At 42.0% G+C, this 21,822-nt stretch overlaps 1 protein-coding gene across 1 annotated transcript; it reads left to right on the top strand.

Annotated features, from left to right (window-relative positions):
- The first annotated feature begins 14,087 nt into the window (after window positions 1–14,087).
- Window positions 14,088–21,309, top strand: eif1axb (eukaryotic translation initiation factor 1A X-linked b). The gene is made up of 7 exons (XM_027274354.1): window positions 14,088–14,254; window positions 16,358–16,441; window positions 17,403–17,506; window positions 17,694–17,744; window positions 19,039–19,120; window positions 19,488–19,579; window positions 19,942–21,309. Exons 1-7 carry the CDS (start codon window positions 14,239–14,241, stop codon window positions 19,945–19,947), a joined length of 435 nt encoding a protein of 144 aa, XP_027130155.1. The 5' UTR covers window positions 14,088–14,238; the 3' UTR covers window positions 19,948–21,309.
- Window positions 21,310–21,822: the final 513 nt, after the last annotated feature.

A 21,822-nucleotide genomic window follows, 5' to 3' on the forward strand; every position in this document is an offset into this window, starting at 1 on the left:
CTGTTCGACCAGGAATGGCTATGTCTTTGAACTATGAATAGACTGGGTCGGGCAAAATCACTTGTGAGTGCCCTCTTATGTTAAAGGCATCCAACATCATCCTCCCGCCTAAATTTTCCTCAGAAGTCACTTGAGTCGATACAACAGAGCTTAAGGGAGGATTTTCTGACTCCATTCGTTTATTGTGCTCGCGCTGAAAATAATTGGTCTGATGACTTCACGATCGATGCATGAATGATCTATGGTATTTTCCGCAACTTATGTGAGGTGCGTAGTAGAGATGTGGCCTGGATCGTGGGACTATTATTAACCTTTCACCACATCCGTAGTTTATTTCCCTTTTAGTTGCTCTTATTTGGACTGTTTCTTGGTTCCTTAGCCCACACAATCGGCCCTTATCCCAGTGACGACGCACTCCTGCACACGCGAAAGCAGCGAGCAGCAGGTATCGACTATCACTGACAACAGCACCCAGCCCTCACGACCAAAAACCAGGGGCTGTGCTCATCAGCATTAAAAATGGTCTCAAGATCACAAACACCACACCCACCCTCCAATCTACCAACCACCCTTATTAAATCTGACAGCCACAAACAAGCCAAGACCTATTTATAAACCTTAACCAGCAACCCTGTCATCAGTTCCTCTGCCCGGTACTTCATTGCTTACTGAACATGTGAATTAAAACCTTCCGGAGAAACATGGCTAAGCTGTATCACTCCACTTCTCCTCCAATTCCATTGTCCAGGCTGAAGTATAAAAAACTGATCCGACTGGGCACAAGAAGGACAGCATGTTCTTTCCTCCAAGGCTGTGACAGACAAAGAAGACGGTGCCGTTAACCGACCATGTGCAATCCTGAGGAGGCTCGGCCTGCGCTCTCAGCGGTGGCAACAAAGCACTGTGGCAGCTCACGTTATTCTTCACACCGTGCCACTCGAAGGTCCTCCAAGTCATTGCATGCCTGAGTTGCAAAATGCCAACTTGCATTGTTCATTACCCGTAATGACACGCTATATGCTTAGTGTTATGACAAACGTGTGACCACTTGCATTGGCGTTCATATTTATTTTTAGATTCCCTTTTATTGGCTAATGCTATCAACCGAGCCTTGTTTTTGTTTTGTTGTTTGACGTCAGAGGAGGGGCAACACAATCAAAATTCATTTTTAGTAGACAAAAAACATGAAATCCCTTCTGATAGACACGATATGCTGGCTACCCCAATCATGTTGTTGTACTTGATGAGTCATTGGTTTCTCGTAAAGCATACAGGGAGGCACATTAGATTTTCACCCGGATTGAGCTATTACAAGTGGGACACTACAGCACCTCTTGTTTACGGCTCCTGCTCTACCATTTAACATTGATTGGCTTTGATACCTTTTACATTTTTTACTTTGCCACCCTCTTTGAAGCTTCGCCAAAGCACCGCACCATCCACCGACAGTTCCCATGACGTGATTGCCCCCGTGACTGTAAAAACTACTTAAGCTCCCAGCCCAGCTGTTCCAATAACTAAAAAAACAAAATGAACTTATAACAGTGCTATATTTGTTGGTAACTTTTTAGGTTGCAAATGAACGAGTCACACTAAACTGGACCTGTTAGTTGACTTGCCTATGTAGAGATATAGTGGTTACGTAAGCTGTTCCAACATCACCACTGCGTTAATGTTTGTGTTTGATGTATTGCGTATGCAGTGGTAGGATCAGGAGCGATCAAGGCCGTTGTTTTCTTTTATCCTGCCATGACTTTATGGTGGTTGATCTGTGCTTCGCAACAATGGTTGCTTCCCTTTATCTCTATTAACATAGTTTGTCTACTGCTGCTTCCTGCTTGCGGAAAATGTCTTCTGCTAATTTTTTTTTTTGTTTGCTTTTTGTTTTTCTTTTTTCCCCCCCATTTCAGATCCCCCTTAACCCCCTTCATCCTACACACCCCCCCTCCCAACCACATTGCCCCTCCCCCCACAACCCCCCTCACCCCACTTCATCCGTTGCCTCTACTTTACTCACCCACCATCTTCCACATTATCCACCACTTGACCTCAAGCACCCCTTTATTGCCTCTTTGCGTCAAGTCGCCCGGAGCCCTCGCAAAGGAGCAAGTGAGATCTCAAGCCCACTCCGAGTGACCATAAGCGAGACTCTGGGGTCGCACCTCACAGCCTGGCGGTGGGCGGGCTCGTTCAGGTACTGCTGCGCCTGCCTACTGCCTGCCCTTGCTCTGATGGCTAATGCATGAAGCCACATAGTTTTTGTATGTGTTCTGCACCCACCCTTCTCGCAACACTGATTCCACGATGCTGCTGTTCGGTGGTCTGCTCTCGACCTCCTCTGTGTGTTCTGCGATCAGGGACTGTTTGAATCGCTAGTTTGTGTATCAGTGCTTTTGCCTAGTTCGTCTGCCTTCATTCGCCTCATCTGCTGTAGGCCTGCCCACAGGGAAGGGCCATGCAAAGACGACTCCAACTGCCAACTGTCATGCAAACCCATAAAATAAAGAGTATTTTTGTTTTTCCGCGTGTATCTCGTCAGTGAAATGAACGTCGAGCAATAAGACTCTTAAATTCTAATCCTTTTTCCCAGTACCTATTACCATTTTTTGTTAAAACGGCCACTTGTATCTCATTAGCAACCAGAGGGCCTCACTAGTACAAGTGCACACATATGCCACCTACTGTTGGTTTAAAAGAATTACAGAGTTAACGTTGTTTTTATTTGTTTTTTTTTTGTTTTAACAATTTTTCAAACTTCGTCCTACAAAAGGCTACTCATATTCCCATGTGTACACAGAAAACAGCTTTTCGCTAATGTTCAGGATCTTCTCACTCTAATGTTGCTTCCACTCCAAGAGATTGGAAGAAAAAGAAAATGCACTCTCATGTCTGCTTCAAACATGTTTAAAATTAGTTTGTCTAAAGCCTAAGGTGAACAGTCTGACTAGTTAAATCAAATGTGCCATCCTCCAGAGTTAGTCTGATTTGAGTATGGGAGTGACACCATTTATCTTGTGTAACTGCTGAAATATCAAGTTAGCTTTAGTTTTTGAACTTAGGAATGAAGCTATTTCGAAACGTGTATTTGCCACAAAACTGAGGACTGGATTTGTTCACTACGTCTTCCTAACATTGAAAGCCACATTAGAAAGGAAGTGCAGAAAGGCTGGTGAGAATGAGACCAAGAGGTGGAGGAAGGGAGGATAGGCTGATCGCATAATAGAAACCTGTTTCAGTTGTCCATATGGATTTGCTTCAAAGATATACAAAAAATGCTGCACGAGAAGCAATTGAACTGCCTCTCTTTATCTGAGAGGGCCAAATAAACGAGATAATTCAAAGGTACAATATTTTTATGCTGAATGTTCATCTGCCCACCCTGCCAAGCCAAGGGCTCCGATGTGTACGGTGCTGACCGTGCGCCGTCTGGTGTCCTTTTAGTACGCCGTGCAAGGAAGGTGATGAGCCTCACCGAAATGGTGATAGCTGAACGACTGATGATCCACCAGCGGAGATACTCCCGCGGCATCACCATGTCACCGCTCCCCCTGAGGTGAAGTGGGACGAAACCACAGTACGAAAAACTGCTCCATATGCTAGAAGTAGCTGTTAGCAGAGCATGAAGGCGTTGGCGAGTTTAATTGGTATTTTATTTAAGCTGTCTAAATAGCAAAATATTACTCCCTGACGCAATTAAGTACCTTCAGGTTATGCTTTTGTTATTTGCGTAATACACATAACTTTCAACAGGAACGCTGATGCTGGCGCCGCCAGCGATAGGAGGCGAAATAGTTTTTTAAGTAGTAAAGCGTAACTCTATCTTATCCTCCTTTGAAGTCTTTGTATACACGTGTACTTGCCTTAAAAAGCCAGATTAGATGATTAGCATCCTTGTGACTGTTTTCAGGCCAGATATAATCGATAATGCAACATCCTCCCGGGGGGAGAACACATCCAGGTTCTCTAATCGTAACCTCAGTTACAGAAGAAATCAAATTTCTTGTTTACGCCGACATTTAAATAATCGAGAAAAGACGCAGGGAAGAAACTTACTAGCGTTCAAGAGCAAACGCGTCCATTACTGATATAGATTTTTGTTAACGGGAAAAACAAAGGGAAACAATCTGAAAATAATGCAAGATGATAGAAACACAGATTCAAAATTAAACCAGCAATGTTTGAAACCAAACCCACCAACCAAACAGGTTTAGAAGCGTCCGACGAGTGTGTCGCGAATTTAGGAAAGGAGCCGTCTAGTATTTACAGAACAATGACCAGAAACGCAGACGAAATGCGAAAAATAAAAACAAATAATAAATATTCCTGTAACTATGTATGGTCATTAGATGTAGATATGGTATAACCACATTGCAAAAGATCGAAAGAAATAGTTTTTTAGTTACAGCCGAATGAAGGCTTTTATATTCTACAGATGATGCAAGGTCTATCTTTCCAAGGACGTCTGCCATGTTTATACCAGCATACCCCATAATGGACAGAATAAACTCAATATTGGCTCCTAACTATGGCCTTAAGCATTTTTGCTGTTTTGTGCCCATTAGAATAGGGTTTAAAAAACGGGGCGAAAAAGGAAGAGATAAGGAATGTTGCCATTCGGAGAAAGCAACTACACACCATCGCTGGATGGCCACCTAAATCTCCCACAAGGTCCCATCAGCCCACTGATAAAGTGACATTAATATCTAGTGCCAAAGATAAAATAATAGCCTGTCTGTATGATTGGATTGAACGTCCGAGTTTTCCTGAAATGTAAAATGTAGTGTGGTTTCTGCAGGTGCCGATTGCATTCTTCAAAAGGAGACCAGCGGAAGGGACGAAAAAAAAGCCCTACCAATAGGCAAACGCAACAGTGACATACCGAGGAACAAGGAAGGAGAACTTGCAAAAAAAGTAAATTTTAGGGTCACTGGCCAGTATTTTATAGTAATGGAAAACAAATTACACCGACCCCATGTGTCCCCTAAATCTACTTTCCCCGCCCTATACCCCCAACAGAAATCACCCACTCTTTGTTAATAACCCTCGCAACCTTATTTAACGCGTCGTCACCGCTGTACCACACACCACCAACCTTAACGCATCGACGCTCATCTCTTTCTCAGTTCTCAGTGACCGCTTCCACCGGCCTGACTGGCAGACAGTTAAATGAAATGTTGCGAAGTCCGACTTGACTCCACAAACACAGAAAACACGACAAACAGAAACAACCGAAAGCCAACGCAACAAAAAGCAAACGCAAAAAGAAGCGAAAGAAAAAAAAAAAAAAAAAAGCCAAAGGAGACAGAAAAGACAAGCAAGAGGAAAAATAGCAAGAACAACGAAAAAGAACATACAAAAAAAAAGAGAAACAAACAAGAAAGAAAAAGAAAAACAAAAAAGGAAGAAGGAAGAAGAACCCCAACAGAAAGAAGGAAAAAAAACCTAAAGATACCAAAATACAGGAACCACCGAAAATTTCACTTAGATATCATAATGTAACCCAACTAATCAATCTTAACCTACTATAACACCAATCTTACGATAACAGATCACATTACTGAGTAGGAAAACAAGAAACCAAAAAAAGCGAAACAGATCAGTATAAACTTAAAAAACACTCCTACCATTGGAATAGAAAACCAACAGAAAAAAAAAAGGTAAAATGACAAAAGGGACACATCAATTAATTTAGAAGACAAGATCGTAGGTGTTTAGAGGAATGGCTGATAATTGAACTAGTGAAAGAGGGGAAGAACTTGATGTCCTTGATACCGTCCGCTGAAAAAAAATAAAAGAAGCGTACCTAGCCCCAGTCAACGGAGGGCACGGGCGAAAAAAAGTTAAATAAAAAAGCAGGAACAATGAAACGCGAAGTACGCGTGCGAGGGAGGGGTGAATATTCGACGAAACTACATGGTGAAACAGGTGGTAGGTCGAGATGCATAGGAAAGAAGTGCATATTGATGGTCACAACAGTCAAGCTGTTGATCGGGGGGGGAAACGTTCGAGTGAAGCAATACTAGTTCTCTCGTAAGGCAATCGTATTCTATTTTTTCTATTTGCTTCTTTTCTTCCTTTAGGCTTGTGTGTTTTGGGCTCAAAGGTGGTTAAAAGAGGCAACGAGTGAAAACTAATGCCAGATGTTAAGATCATGAGAGACAGCAGGAAAAGCAGTGCATCTATTAGAAACAGAATTGAGAGGCACATTTTTATGTTTTTTGCTTGTTTTTTTTTTTTTGTTATTTTTTTTGGATTGAGCATCACTTCAGTGTTTGAAGTTCAAATCCCTGCATTGAATGAAAACTTCTTTTTATGTTTAGTGTTCTGGAGTTCAGTTCTTTTCCTCACTCTGGGCTTTCATTTTTGTCTGTCAACGTGCGACTTTGTAAGCACAGTCAATTGGCCTCAGGCTCAAGGTACTGTGGAAAGATTGAGAGACAACAGGTATTAACGCCTCTATTTTATTAAGTTATTGCCACTGTTTACGAAAAAACTAAATGAAAACACTTACAAAGGTGGAAAACTTTAGGTTTGTAAATAACAATTAATGAAAACCCATTTAATAAAGAACCTGATCTAGGAAGGAGTACTTCACCCGCTTATATCTGAGGTTATGGGGCCAGAGGACACAAATAATTGTCGTGTCAGATTCTACTATGGTATAACAAAAAAAGGATTGGTCTTTTTCGATTTTATTTTCTGTTACATCAGGAATAGTTTTTTACCAGGAAATCATAGTTGTGCTTTCTTTCTCAAGTTACAAATGTTTAAAGCTCACGTGCGTTGTCCAGCAATTGACATTTTATCTAATATGTCAAATTTCTCACCGGCATACTATGTCATGTCTGTGTGTGTGATGTTGTATGTCGTGCTGTGTCTGTCTGTGCTGTGTGTGCTAGGCAAATCTGGATTTGGTTTTCTTGTACCAACGCACATGTGTTAACGACTTGTGGCGTGAAACCCTCGATCTCATTACTACTTTTCCACCGCAGTTATAAATCTCTCTTCATCCTTCTTGTCTTCCTGAGACTATGTGAGACATAAATGCAACACATCTGACAGTAGTGTTGTTGATTTGGAAGAGAGATCAGGACTGTTGTTCGGTGTGCTGCCGGAGTGTGTGTGTTGTGTTAGTGTTGTAAAAGAGAATACACCGAGGAAATTTGTGGTGCCAGCTTCAACGGAGAACAACATCCCACACACCTGCTTTTTGTGAATCCTTTTTTGTTTTGTCAGTGGAATTGCGTCACAGAACCGCTCATGCAGTTGGAGGAGCGTGTTGTTCTGATGTATTTTAATTTGCGCTGACTGGCATTTTGGTCTGGCAATTTGTGTAATGGGCTGCGCGCTTTCCCGAGTCTCTTGAATTAAGAAAGTAAGATCCTGCGAAAGTGTCGCTGTGGGACCAGACTTGGGAATAGAACGGGGGTCGGTCGCGATTGGCTTAGCTCATTTGTCGGGCTGCAAACTGAGGAGTTATGGTCATTTTTATGCATTTACAACACGGTATGTGTTGTTTCATCGGCATGAATTGATAACTATGGGGAACGAGACAGGGGCAAACCGAGAAAACTGTGCAAACTGGCCAGTAAATTGCAACCTGGAAACCCGGCAGAACCCAGCTACAGGGACCAGCAATGGGGCGCTAAAGGATCTGCAAAGCATCGCGGGAGCACAATTAAGAGGTGGCCGACGAAGGTTCTGTTAAGGGACCCACCTTGGCAGTCCTTGAGGCCCGACTCGTATGGAATGCCCATCTCCTTGTTTTAGGGTACAGCATAGTCTTCGGTTTGTTTGCTGGCCCCCAATAGAGAGGCCTCGCGTCTGGCGTCGCGTGCTCTGGTGGGATTGCGGCTGTGTGGGGTGGCACCTGAGGCTGGGGAGGATCGGTGGAGTCAGTCATTTGTTTCTAAGCGCCCCTAAAGTGCTTCTACTTCCTCTGCGGAGTTTGTTTTACCTTGTCTGGACCTCCCCTTTTTTTGCCGGCAGTTGGGGAACTGGCACGAGGCGCCACGCCCGCGCTTTGTGGGGCACACACCCCTGCCCACCCGCGCTCAGCGTGGGCCAAATACGCTGGTTCTACGCAACATGCACCGTTTAGTGGCAGGAGCCAATTCATCCCAGGGCAAACTGCTAAGAAACAAGTGGGATCCTACCTTTCCTATCATGCCGCTGGATTGTGTTCTGACTTATAATGCCCAGTGATTTCTTCACATCTCCAGCGCGTGCACAGCAGGCCAGAAGTGGTAAGCCCAGGCGTATCGGTACAACAACTTTAACGTTACATCTTCATGGTAAAAATCAGTAAGGAGTGTCCCTTTTTAAAGAACCCAGCAATGAGCCCGTCCGAGCGATTCATCATAGATTCAACAGAGGGATTTTAATTTACGAACATTTCGAGGACAAAGCCTGATGACTAGTATGTCACCAGTGTGTGCCGTGTGCGTGATGACATGACCACCACAAATACTATATGTGTCATGACAAGAGAAGCTCCCCCCAAACGTGATAATCTCTTCTCTTTGTGTTTCATAAACGGCACTATTGCCCAACTGTCAAGAAATCCAGATGAATATGCATTTTTTTGTGATCACTAAAACAGTGACTTGACTTCCGTCAGGAGAGTCTCATGTTGACGGTGCTCAAACTTTTCTATCTCGTCCGTTCAACCCTATGCCCCCATGGTAGACTTCACACCCCAAACCTCTTTATGAATGAATCTTTTATGACCTGTTGCTATGCTCTACTCTGATCTTTTTTTTTTTGTTTTTTTTTGTCTCCATCCACCTTATATATTTTAGGCTCGTCAGATGTCTGCAACGCGCTTTAGCATCATTTGTCCTTGATTGAATTAGGTTCCTGCTTGACCTTCACTCGCCCCCGTGTCCTGTACGCCCCCCCCCTGATGACCAGACTATTTTGAGTACACCCGTATGTCCCATCCACTCCCGCTTTTTCCCCGTCATCCATAAAAACCTCTTTTCTTCCTTTTTCTCTTCCTATCCCTTCCTTCTTCCTTCCCCTTCCCCTATCCCTTTCTCCCTTTCCCCCCTTTCCTCCCCTCTTCCTCCTCCCCTACTCCCTCTCCCTTTCCCCTCCCTCCCCTCCTCTCCCTTCCTTTTCCTCAGCGGCCTCTTGCCACCCTTTCCTCTCTCCTCACCGCTCCCTTCAGCCCTCTTGTTCCCACCCCTTCTTCTTCCCTCCCCTTCTGTGATTTGTACTTCGCGGCTTCCTTTCCTCCTCCCCTCCGCCTCCTTGCTTTCCTCCCGGTATCTCCGCTTCCTCACCATTTGTTAGTTGACAGGACAGTTTTTCAGCTTCCACAGACTCACATTGAGGTCCACAGTGTGAAGATGATGTCAGTACTAAAGTTGTCACAATACCAGAAATTTAAACTTTGATACAATACTAATATTAAGGAGGGAAACTCAATACCTGTTTTGATACTGTGACAAAAAGAAAAACAAGTCCTGGCACACGAGATTGGATCATTTTGTCTTTTGAACAACCTGCACACAGTGGTGGGGCAGAAGAAGTCACTTCACACATACTGAGGACCAGCTGCAGTGTTTCCCACAGAATGACAGAGTGACTGGGGTGGGTTTATATTTTATTTGAATACATTACCATATTTCTAGTTGGTTATTCCTCATCCTCAGAATGACATTGGCACCAGCAGAGTGTGTTCACTGTTCACTGTTGCAGTCTGTGCTTGAAACACTGTCTGCATCTTCAACGTAACACAAATAAACATTCTATGTGAGACTGTCAGCAGACACACAGGAGAAGAGCGAGTGGACATTGTCCACTAGTTAATCGATCGTGGAAGGCGTCGTTCTGATTGTAGATCTGTTTTGAAGTAACTTCAGTACTTTAGATTCTATCAAATGTATAATAAACAGAGATTTTATAGTTTTAAACACTGTGGTTTCAAAACAGGTATGGATATTTCTGACAACCTTAGTACTGATGAGGCTGTAGAGTGTGTGAGGGATATGAACGAGGTTGTTGAAGATCTGATGATAGCAGATAAAAACAGGCTGCAGAGAAAAAACAGAAAAAGACAACTGACACAGCTGAAACCAGATCTAAGAGTAATAAACAGCAACCTTTTGTCTTTTGTCACATGTTAACAATGTTATTAATCTGTGTTGACGTGAATGTTGTCTGAATGTTGTGCTGACGTTTGGATGATGTCTGTAGAAGGCTGACATTATGATGATCCACAATAACACAATGACAAAGTCACTCTACTCATTTTAGAGAAAAGCTCATTGATTAGGACATAGTAATGTTGAGCTGCACATTTCAAACCTGAACACATCTGATTGGATTATAAATGGATTTTTATCAACATCATTTATTCTTTATTCAGACTGGAGTGCTGCAGGTTGTCAGAGATCAGCTGTGCTTCTCTGGCCTCAGCTCTGAAGTCCAACCCCTCCCATCTGACAGAGCTGGACCTGAGAGGAAACAACCTGCAGGATTCAGCAGTGAAGCCTCTGTCTGATCTTGTGGAGAGTCCACACTGCAGTCTGCAGACTCTGAGGTCAGTAGAGGGTTGCAGTCAGTCCATGTTGGTCTCAGCAGTATTGTACTAAACACAGTTAGTATCAAAGCACAGATCCAGTATTTCCTGTAAACCTCCGACCTTCTCAGCGGCTGCTTTCCTCAGTGAAGCTGTGAGAGGAGAACGGTGACAGGCTTCAGGATTGGACAGAAAGTCAGATATATGTATTTAGACACATCTGTTGTCTGTCTGCTTCTCTCATCAGGTGGAAGTGGTGATCTCTGTCAGTGTGAGTGATGAGAAAGGTGTTTGTGCTGAGAGAGGATCAGCTGAGTCCTGATGATCCAGAGAGGTTGAAGCAGCAGCATCAGCTCTGACTGGGCCATGTTACTGGGAGGTGGAGTGGAGAGGAGAGCTTCATCCAGCAGAGACTGACGGAGGAATCACAACAAGTGGAGATGACTGTCAGCGCTGCAGTCTGAACTGCTCTGAGATCAGCTCCACTGTCAGACACAATGTCAAGTCCACCATCATCATGTGTGTTCCTCTGGATCATGTGACAGAGGATCATCAGTGGATCTGGACTGCTGCTCTGTCACTTATTTAAACAGATTTTCCTGCTTTGCTTTCTGTTGCAGCTCTACCCTGTGGAATGATTGAGAACTGCAGTTTATTTCCACGTTACATTTCTGCATACATAAAGTTACCTCTCTGAAGTTTTGGTTATTTCCACCAATACCAGATGTTTGTCAAAGTTTAGCAGATGATTGTTTGTGACAGAAACAAGTTTTAAAATCATTTCATTGTCATTAGTGCAACATTATGAATCAGATTGTTAAACTGAACTGAAGAAATGCAAAGTCTGTTGATAATTATCTGTGTGTTTGTCACTCGGCACGACCTCTTTCACTTTCACGTTTCATTTGAGTCTTTGTTCATCTAAAAATATTGCTTTTAGTTCCTGGAATATCTCTTTAAAAACTACTGTTTGAAACTTTGATCACACGCTGAACACCCGAACATTTTAATCACTTATTTGTTTTCTTTTGACATGAAATAAATCACAGAATATATCAAACAGAAGTCTGAACTATAATCCTGAGTGTCATTATGAGTGATTAAGAGTATGTTCATGTATATATTTATTCCCTCTCACATCGTGACAGTTTGTGATAATGCAGAAGAAAAACAAAAAATCCTGATGTTCATCTCGCTTCTCTGCTCTGACTAAAAATAATCAGCGACCTCTGAGTGATATCTTCATCCGTCGACTTTCTGACTGTGTTCAACTGGTTCATCGTCAAAGGGAGAGAGTTTGACGTCTTGGAGATCATGTGTCTGAGAAACACGACGCGTGTTTTGAGGTGTAGCTCTGTTATTAGTTTGTGATATTTGACTTTCAGGTGAAATTAATGGAAATCGTGCACATAAGATAATAATAAATTGGAGAAAAAAAAGTTCAGATTGAGGTCTAAATATTTAGTTTTAAAAAATAAAACTTGGTTATGCTGAGTTCTCTGCATCCTATGGTGGCCGTTAAATTGTGTGCACTGTGTGATTAATAAAATCACACCTTTTGGGGGACTTTAGGGGCTCCGTAGATATTCCCACCTCCTCTAAATATTTCTTTCACTCCTATTTTTGTGTGTTTAATCACCACTAAGAACTTTGCACGACTTCCTGGACTCTGTCATTGTCCTTTCTGACTACCTAGACTCAATAGACTGATTAGACTGATCAGGAGAGCGAGCTCTGTCCTGGACTGTCCTCTGGACTCTGGGCTCTAAGCTGACATCCATGTGGGTCTCTGAGCAGCTCCTTCAGCTGCAGACTGCTAAGGTGTAAGAAGCAGAGGTCCAGCAGCTCCTTCAGCTGCAGACTGCTTAGGTGTAAGAAGCAGAGGTCCAGCAGGTCCTTCATCGCGGCCGCTGTCAGGCTCTACAACACCTGCACCACCTGAGCGAGTTGTAGTTCCTGTTCCTGTTGCAATATTATCATATCATGCCACGTTGTCTGTTTTTTTTGTTTCTTGTGTAGATTAGAAGTTACTTCTGTCTGTTTTTGCCCTTTCTACTTCAGTTCTTTATATTACATTTCCCCATTGTGGGATAAATAAAGTATAATCTAATCTAATCTACCTCTGCTACATGCTGTGACTGTGATCTGTCTGTCTGTGTATCTGTCTGTCTGTCTGTGTATCTACCTGTCTGTCTGTCTGTCTGTCTATGTATCTACCTGTCTGTCTGTCTATGTGTCTGTCTGTCTGTCTGTCTGTCTGTGTATCTATCTGTCTGTCTGTGTATCTATCTGTCTGTCTATGTATCTACCTGTCTGTCTGTCTGTCTATGTGTCTGTCTGTCTGTCTGTGTACTATCTATCTAGCTGTCTGTCTGTCTGCCTGTCTGTCTATATGTCTATCTACCTGTCTGTCTGTCTGTATATATATATATAATAGATATATATATATATATTTAGATATATAATATTATAGATATATAATATATATATAATTATACATATATATATTATATAATATTATATATATATATCCAACAGACAGACCAACATGGTACGGTACATATATATTAATCTATGGTACCTGTACTGTTCTGTCTTCTGTCTACCTGTCTGTCGTCTATCTGTCTGTCTGTTTGTCTGTGTCTATATATATATATATTATATATTATATATTAGATCTATATATATATATATATATATAATATATATATATATATATATAGTTATATACCTGTCTGTCTGTCTGGTCTGTCTCTCTGTCTGTCTGTCTGTGTATCTACCTGTCTGTCTGTCCTGTCTGTATATATATGTATGTATATATATGTATGTATGTATGTATATATTATATATATAATATTATAATATAATATATATAGTATATATATATATATATAGTATATATTATATTATAATATATATATATATAATATAGTGTACTGTCTGTCTGTCTATTGTCTGTCTGTTTGTCTGTGTCTCTATCTCTGTATCTGTCTGTCTGTCTATGTATCTAGCTGTCTGTCTGTCTGCCTGTCTGTCTATATGTCTATCTACTCTGTCTGTCTGTGCGGTATATATCTGCATGTAGGTGTATATATATATATATATATATATATATTAGATTATATATATATATATTATATGATATATATATTATATAATAATATATATACATCCATATAGATAATATATAATATATATAATCATATATCTCAATCTTTTTAATACCGACTATTATATATATCTTATCTAGATATATAATATATAATATATATATATATATATATTTATATATATACTGTCTGTCTGTCTGTGTATCTATCGTGTATCTGTCTGTCTGTCTGTCTGTGTATCTACCTGTCTTAGTCTGTCTGTCTGTCTGTGTATCTACCTGTCTGTCTGTCTGTCTGTAATATATATATGATGTATATATATATATATATATATATATATTATATATATATAATATATATATCTCTATCTATATCATCCTCTCACTTATATACCTGTCTGTCTGTCTGTCTGTCTGTCTTCGCCTGTTTCAATAAAGCTGCGGGGTTTTGAACGTCTTGTCGGGCGCATGCGCAGACGGTCCCCCTCAGTCAGCAGTGTGGTTCCGTTCAGGTTCGGGTCTTCCTGTAAACAGTCCCCGTTTAAACCGTTTGAGTCCTTCCTAACGAGCGGAGACCACCGTGACCGAGGCGTGAGAGAACATGCCCAAAAACAAAGGTGAGTCCCGGGCTGTGTGTCGGTGTTTCACCGTCTTCCCGCCGCACACACACACACACACACACACACACGCAGCGAAAACGTGACACCGCCGAGCTAACGCTAGTTAGCCACACGGGTTAAAGAGTCACACACACACACACACAGCGGACTCTGCGTGGAAGTTAGCCCGTACTGAAGTTAGTCCGAGGCGGTCACGGAGTCACTTCATGCCCGGTTAAACGCCGCTGCTGCCCGGCAGTGAGCTGGCTAACGTCCCCGGGCCGGTGCTAACTAGCTCCGTGCTAAGTGAAACCGCACCCCGGCTCGGCCCGGACATCTGCGACTTTACCGCGGGGAAACTGACCCACAGACACCGGCGAGGAGGCTGACCTGTGACCTGCTTATTAAACTGATGTCAGGCTTTAAGTCTAACCTCCGTCTGTGGAGGGTCGGTCAGATCAGCGAGCTGTGGCGAAGCTAACGTACGGTGGACGCAGCTGGAGCCGAGAGAAAAGGCTCCTGAGGAGCTCTAACTGTTTTTTTAAAATGTGAATTTTAAAAAGAAAAACCCTTGAATAAGGAGGACTGGATCCCAAGTATCAAAGTTTAAGTTGAATTTATTGTTCTTGTACAAGAAGGAGCGTTTAACAGTGAAACACACAAAAGGGGTTACAGAGAAAAGGCTCCTCGAGGAGCTCTAACTGTTGGTTTTTAAAACCTCCCTCACTGATGAGTCTGCTCAGCAATGAACATTTAAAAACGTCCACAGGGCCGATCATCCGCGGGGGAAGTGTGCCGGCCAGACAATGACGAGTGGACGTAGCTAGAGCCGAAAGAAAAGGCTCCTGAGGAGCTCTAACTGTTTTTTTTTAAATGTGAATTTTAAAAAGAAAAACCCTTTTAATAAGGAGGATCGGATTCAAAGTATCCAAGTTTAAGTTGAATTTATTGTTCTTGTACAAGAAGGAGCGTTTCACAGTGCAACACACAAAAGAGGTTACAGAGAAAAGGCTCCTCGAGGAGCTCTAACTAGGGATGTAACAATACACGACTCGATACGGTTCATGATTTTTTTTTTTTTGTTCACGATATGATTTTCAAATCAAATCAAAATGAGCTACAGACAAATTATGACCAAGTAAAATTATCTTTATATTTCTAGGAGGAAAAAAGTCTTAGGTGCTTTTTTTTACAGAAACTTTCAAACAGTTTGTGTTCTCTTAGCTGTTCGGGGGGCCCCCTCTGCCAGTGTTTGGTATAGTTACTCTGGAAAGTAGTTAATTAGGTTACAACATTGCCATCAATTCAAAGTAATCAGTTACGTTAATATCTATGAATGAAAAGTAACGCGTTAGAGTACTCATGCGTTACCAAAAAATTAAAAGCCGTTTGCAGCTGTTATGTGAATTTTAAGAAGAAAAACCCTTGAATAAGGAGGATTGGATTCAAAGTTTAAGTTGAATTTATTGTTCTTGTACAAGAAGGAGCGTTTAACAGTGCAACACACAAAAGGGGTTACAGAGAAAAGGCTCCCTGAGGAGCTCTAACTAGGGATGTAACGATAAACTTCAACTCACGACTCGATACGGTTCACGATTTTTTTTTTTTTTTTGTTCACGATACGATTTATTTACTTACACAAAGTGTGCCTGCTCTGCGCGACCTGGCTGTTTCCTCTTTTCCCAAACCGCAGCATTGCAAACAAGAGCGGAACTTAAAGTAAAGAATCGATCTGACCAGGCTAGTATCGATCCGATACCGACTTGGCATCGATATTTGGATCGATCTGACCACCACTACTCCTCACTTCAGTGAGCGGTGGACGGCTGTAATTCATCAGGTCGTACCTGCCACTCACGGCGTGACAGCCCAAAGATGATTTTAACCTGTTACCACAAATGAGTTGGTTTGCCTTGCTCCAAATAAAGACAGGTGCTTTTAATTCTCGTAAAATATAATATAATATAATATGAGGCTAACCTCGCACCTTGCGGGGGCCCCCCTGGTGGCTGCAGGGCCCATATGCATCCGCATATAGCAACTGCTAACTGAGAGAATCTGTATCAAACTGGACTACATGAGCTCATATCTTCCTGTGTTTGTTTTTAATTATCTTTCTAGGTAAAGGAGGAAAGAATCGGCGACGTGGAAAGAACGAGAATGAGTCTGAGAAGAGAGAGCTGGTGTTCAAAGAGGACGGACAGGGTGAGTTCTGGTTCTGGCTCCGGGTCCGTTGTGTAAAGAGTCCCCGTGTTTTATCACCTGAAAACAAGAACTGATGTGTTGTTGTTGGCTTAGAACGAGTCCTTTAATGTCTACAGACGCCGTGTTTCTACAGTAGCCTAGTGAGGACAAACACAAACACAGCAGTCCTTTAACACTCGCTGTCTTTGCTCTGGACATGTTTTAAACTTGTGTTTACATCCGGTCTGAACATAGAAGTAACCACACTGTATTTCTGTTGTTAGTACATTTGAGTGGAGGCAAACATCAGAGAGACATTCGGTGGAAAACCTGTGAGATCTTCACATTTGAGCTGAGCTTAATTCAAATTAAATTTGAAATTTGCCAACGTCGGCTTTGTGGAGGCGTTTTTGCTCGATGAATTGGTGAAACTGTTAAATAATAAATGAATAAAACATAACCAGCACGGGTTATAAAGACGACACACGTTTGTTTTTCTAATTTAATTCAGTCGATTATAATTTTTTAAGTTAGGTTTTTATAAAAATGAGGCCTGCTGCTTCCACTTGTGTTAAACTCTCCTCCTCTTTCTTTACCGGATAACAACAGTCGAAGCTTCCAGCGACACGAGGCCTCGTCTGTTTCCACCGCTCGGCTGTTTTTGCTTTCATCTCGCACGTTTGCTTAAAATGAAATCAGATTTTATTCCCACGATTTAAACGATCACCTCTTCTGTTTGATGCAACAACACTGCTCGCTTTCCCAAGTCTGAGATTTAATATTTCATAAAAATGAGGTAGCTTTAATTTCAGGTGCTAAACACAGCAGGAAACCCCGTTAACTACAACATGCTCTCTCATCTGTAAAGCACTCGTTTTACCAGCCGTCAGGTTTTAAAAAGCTTCATAAAATCATCTGAATCTCTGGTTCAGTTTATGACCTCCGATTGACGATTGTCGCTCTGCTGTCTCGTGTCTTCCAGAATATGCTCAGGTGATTAAAATGCTGGGGAACGGACGTCTGGAGGCCATGTGCTTCGATGGAACCAAGCGGCTTTGCCACATCAGAGGAAAACTCCGGAAAAAGGTAGGACCGTCCCGTCATGACCATCCTCACACACACACACACACAGAGGAAACCCACCGGCGTAATGCTGAGTCGGCTTGTTGTATGGACTCAATTGACCGTGTGTGTTTGAGAGAGGGTCACAAAGTGCAGTGTGTCTGCGCTGTATGACACGCAGTAATCTCCGCTCTGTTTTGTTCTCCTCTAGGTCTGGATTAACACGTCGGACATCATCCTGGTCGGACTGAGAGATTACCAGGTGTGTTGGTCGCTCCCGTCCACGCGACACGGATCTGAGTGTTTACACTGAACTGACCTCAGTGTGACGGCTCGGCTCTTAATGCTGTCTTTAGATAAAGAAGCAGAAACCCTTTTTGTGCTCTGAAAAAGAAAGTTACCGTCAGTCTGACACTTTAATTTGGTTTCAGGTTCCTCTTATGTCGCATACGAAGGAAGAAAGACAACACAGCTGTTTTTGTAGAAACGCTGAGTGTTTTAAATACAAAGGTCATCGTGACGAGGGCTGCAGCTAATGATTATATTGGTTGTAATCTCTCGATTAGTCACGATTACTTCTACTAATATAAAACTAAACAGAAAGATGCATCATGTTTTATCACAGTGTAATACCTGATACCAACTATTACTGATTAAACATCTTACAAATTAATCATTAATGTGCTCCAAATCATGAAGTGGAGGTTTACTACTCAGTGTAATATCCAATTCATGACATCACTGATTTGTACTGATTTTTTTTTTTAATTCAAAGAGCGTCACCTGATCCGTAGATCTTCACTGCACCTCTCGACATGTTACAGATCAGCACAAAATTGGCTGCATGCTCGATAACTCACCGATAACTGAGACGGATAACTTTGACGCCGTAGTGCCGCCATGAGACGACGGCTGAGCCTGACAGAGTTTACATCGACCCCGTCCTATCAGTCTGTTTGTAGCGGTGTTAATGAGATTTACTCCTGCTGAAATCCTTGAAAAATATTTGAGTTAACACCATGTGATCACACGATGGGGTTTTATATTAAGACGGATTTTATCGCCGATGTAATCGATTACTTTGACTAGTCGCTGCAGCCCTATTAGTGATGATTGGATTGGATTGAAATCAAATATAATTTGGATATTTGGTCTCAGTTTTATTAGTTAATCTCTAAAATCAGTTTCTGTCTGCTGCTGATTTAAGTTATTGATCACGTCTTGATTCACTTTTAAACACGTGGTTAAAAAGGCACTACATCATTATCAGTTGCTACGAGCTGAAGTTGCTCTGCCTCTAACGCAAACTAACAACATGCTGCAGTATGTGCCCTGGTTTACAAATCCTGTTCTCCAGACGTAACAAAACATGTTTGTTTGGTGCAGACGTCATGATTTTTTAATGAAAATGGAAATTGCAATATAAAAATCATCATTCCCACTTAAAGTATCTGTCTAAAAATAATCACAGTATCATGTAATAGCATATCTAGACTATAAATAAAGCGTGACCATCATATCTTCAGTGTCTCACACTTCATCTTCTTCCGTTTCAGGATAACAAAGCCGACGTCATCCTCAAGTACAACGCAGACGAGGCTCGCAGTTTGAAAGCGTACGGAGAGCTGCCAGAGCACGGTGAGTTGAACCGCACGTCATGCCAACGGCACAGCTGCAGGGTCCAGAACAACTGAACATCACGCAGTGAAACAAGCCCAGGAGCTTTATTTATAGCGCTCGGTGTCTGAGAGGAAACGGTGTTTCTTCAGCTCAGGCGGGCAGTGATTTCCTTTAGTCCAAAGCAAACCTCAGAGTTCATTGTGTGTGTCTTGTGTTCCATATTTACTCAGTTCAGTTATGGTGGAATCTGTAGTTTGTGCAGTTCAGACTTTAAGCAGCAGAGGTCCGCACTGTCCTGACCTTCAACACGCAGTATTCGTGCCACCTTCAGTCGTGGAAGTGGAAAATTAACTTCCTCGTCTTTTTTTTTTGTTTGTTCTCGCAGCCAAAATCAACGAGACAGACACCTTCGGACCCGGAGACGACGACGAGATCCAGTTTGATGACATTGGCGACGATGACGAAGACATTGACGAGGTAAGCTCCTTTTTTTAATTTTTTTATTTCACATCTAAGAAACGTTGTTTACTTCCTCTGAGAGATGAACCTGGTTTTGTTGTCTTGTCTGTATCAAGTAAATATTGAGGTTTGATTCCCAGTCCTACCTGGAGTGTTTAGTTGTTTTTACAACTTGGTTGTTGAGGAGAAAGGATGAAATATCTCCTTTGATCAGATATTCAACTGGTCAACTGTGTTGATGTTTGCTTTTGCTGGTCTCAGCCTCTCAAATGTGAATGTTTCTAGATTTTTGACCTTTTTAGATGAAGCCCGAACATCATAAAAATCTGTTTTTCAAAGAATAAAAGTTGAATTCATTCCGTTTTCTCTCTTTCTTCCAGATCTAACGACCTGCTACTAGAAGGGGAAGGTGGGATTTTACTAGAGATGCTCCGATTGGGATACGTTGAGCCGTCACACCGCACCGATAATGATTATTTTTTAAGATCAGCCTATGCCAATCCAATACAATACAGTCTGTTAATATACAGTATGTTTGAATTTATTCCATTTTTTGTTAACCATCATTAGACATCTTTGTAACTTTAAAGTGCATTTCACGTAGAGGAGAGGACGACACCAGTACTTTGAGTTTATCGTTGAATGAACATGAACGCGGCGGGCTGCCTGGTGACGCAGGCGGTCCGCTTCCTCGGCCTTCGTGCAGCTGGATTGGAATGAATGAGAATAGGCTGATCACCAGCATCATATTATCTGGAGCACTGCTAGATTCTTTTTCTTTTAATTTTATTTCTAAAGTCAACAAATCGGCAGATTTGCCATGATCTCATTCACACGTTTTTTTCCCCCCCCCCCTTCCTTCCTTCCTGTATTGTTAAAGAAACACTCGCTTAGAGGAGGCTGACGCCGACACCTTGACTGCAAAAATATCTCGCACCAACTGCGTCATCTTTTTAAAAAAAAAATGTATTTATATTGATTTCACACTATGTGGAATTTAGCAACAAGTACAGAATCTCTGGATTCGCCAATAAAAAGATAAACCATTGTGTGTATTTTTTATTATTTTTTATTATTATCATCCAGCAGTCTGTATCATTGTAGCTGTAGCCTGTAAGACAGTCTGAAAGCTGTTTGTTCACGACAGTTGTAAGATAGTAACGCTGAGTACGGCTCTGTATCTTTTCACTTTGTTGGCGTCAAATTCCACCGAGAGTTTATCGACGAGACGTATGAAGGCGTTCCCTCTCCCCTCGAAAAACAACAGAATCAAAATGTATTTTTCTATTGTTTCCCCTTTTTATTTGTGTTCCTGTCTTTCTTTCTTTCTTTTTTTGTTTCCATGTTCTGTTTTGAACTTCTCGGCTGCTCGCTCGCTCTGTGGCTTCGACACACCGTGAAGCTCGGCCTCGGTCTGCCGCTCCATCTCATGCTAGACCAGCGGTTCCCAAACCTTACCCTCCAGTAAAACCTCACGTCCGAACATTCTTTGAACCTCTAGAAAATCTAATAATAGTAATTTAAAAAAAAAGACATACAATACTTTATTTTTCTCCTTCACCACCCCCCTCTGGAAACTCCCCCCATGTTCCCCGAGGGCGGGAGCCACAGCACCTCAGTTTGGGAACCACTGCTCTCCATCACATGGGGCCTGTTGCTGCTGTTGCTGTAACTCTGAATTAATAAAAAAAAAAAAAAATGTACTATGATGTTTGAAGGCTGGGTTTCCAATAAAGATCTTAACTCCACTGACCTGGCATAGTGATTTTTGGGGCGTTAACGCACTCCCTGTGCCGGTCTGAAGGTGGTGAGATTGAGTTAAAAGCGGCCTCGCGCCCTTCAGAGCTCTACAAGCCGAGAACATCGAAGGCTGCCGGGTGTTTGGACCGGGCACAGTACGTCTGTCCTGGTGCTATTTTTATCTGAGACAAAAAAATGATGTGCCCTTGAGCAAAGCAGTGAGTTCCCCCCCTCAGGTCCAAAGCTTGATCTCTAATCTGTCTGGTTTGTGTGCTTTGACTTTCTCTTCCCTGATGCTCGCATGAAAATAATGACTTTCTGTTCTGTACGTTCTCCAAACACACGTAGGGAAACCCTGTTGTAGAAGGTTGAGTGTGTGTCTGTGTTAGTCTGGTTTCAATCCTCCATCTGCTGAGAAGTTTGTGTAAAATATTAGAATACTGTAGCCGCCGCTGCAGACTTTAGATCAAGTCCTTTTAACAAGCAGTTTTTACTGTTTATTAAAATGTAGATTTATTTAT

The sequence above is a fragment of the Larimichthys crocea genome, chromosome XXIII (assembly GCF_000972845.2).
Source record: "Larimichthys crocea isolate SSNF chromosome XXIII, L_crocea_2.0, whole genome shotgun sequence".
Classification (NCBI taxonomy): Eukaryota; Metazoa; Chordata; class Actinopteri; family Sciaenidae; genus Larimichthys; species Larimichthys crocea.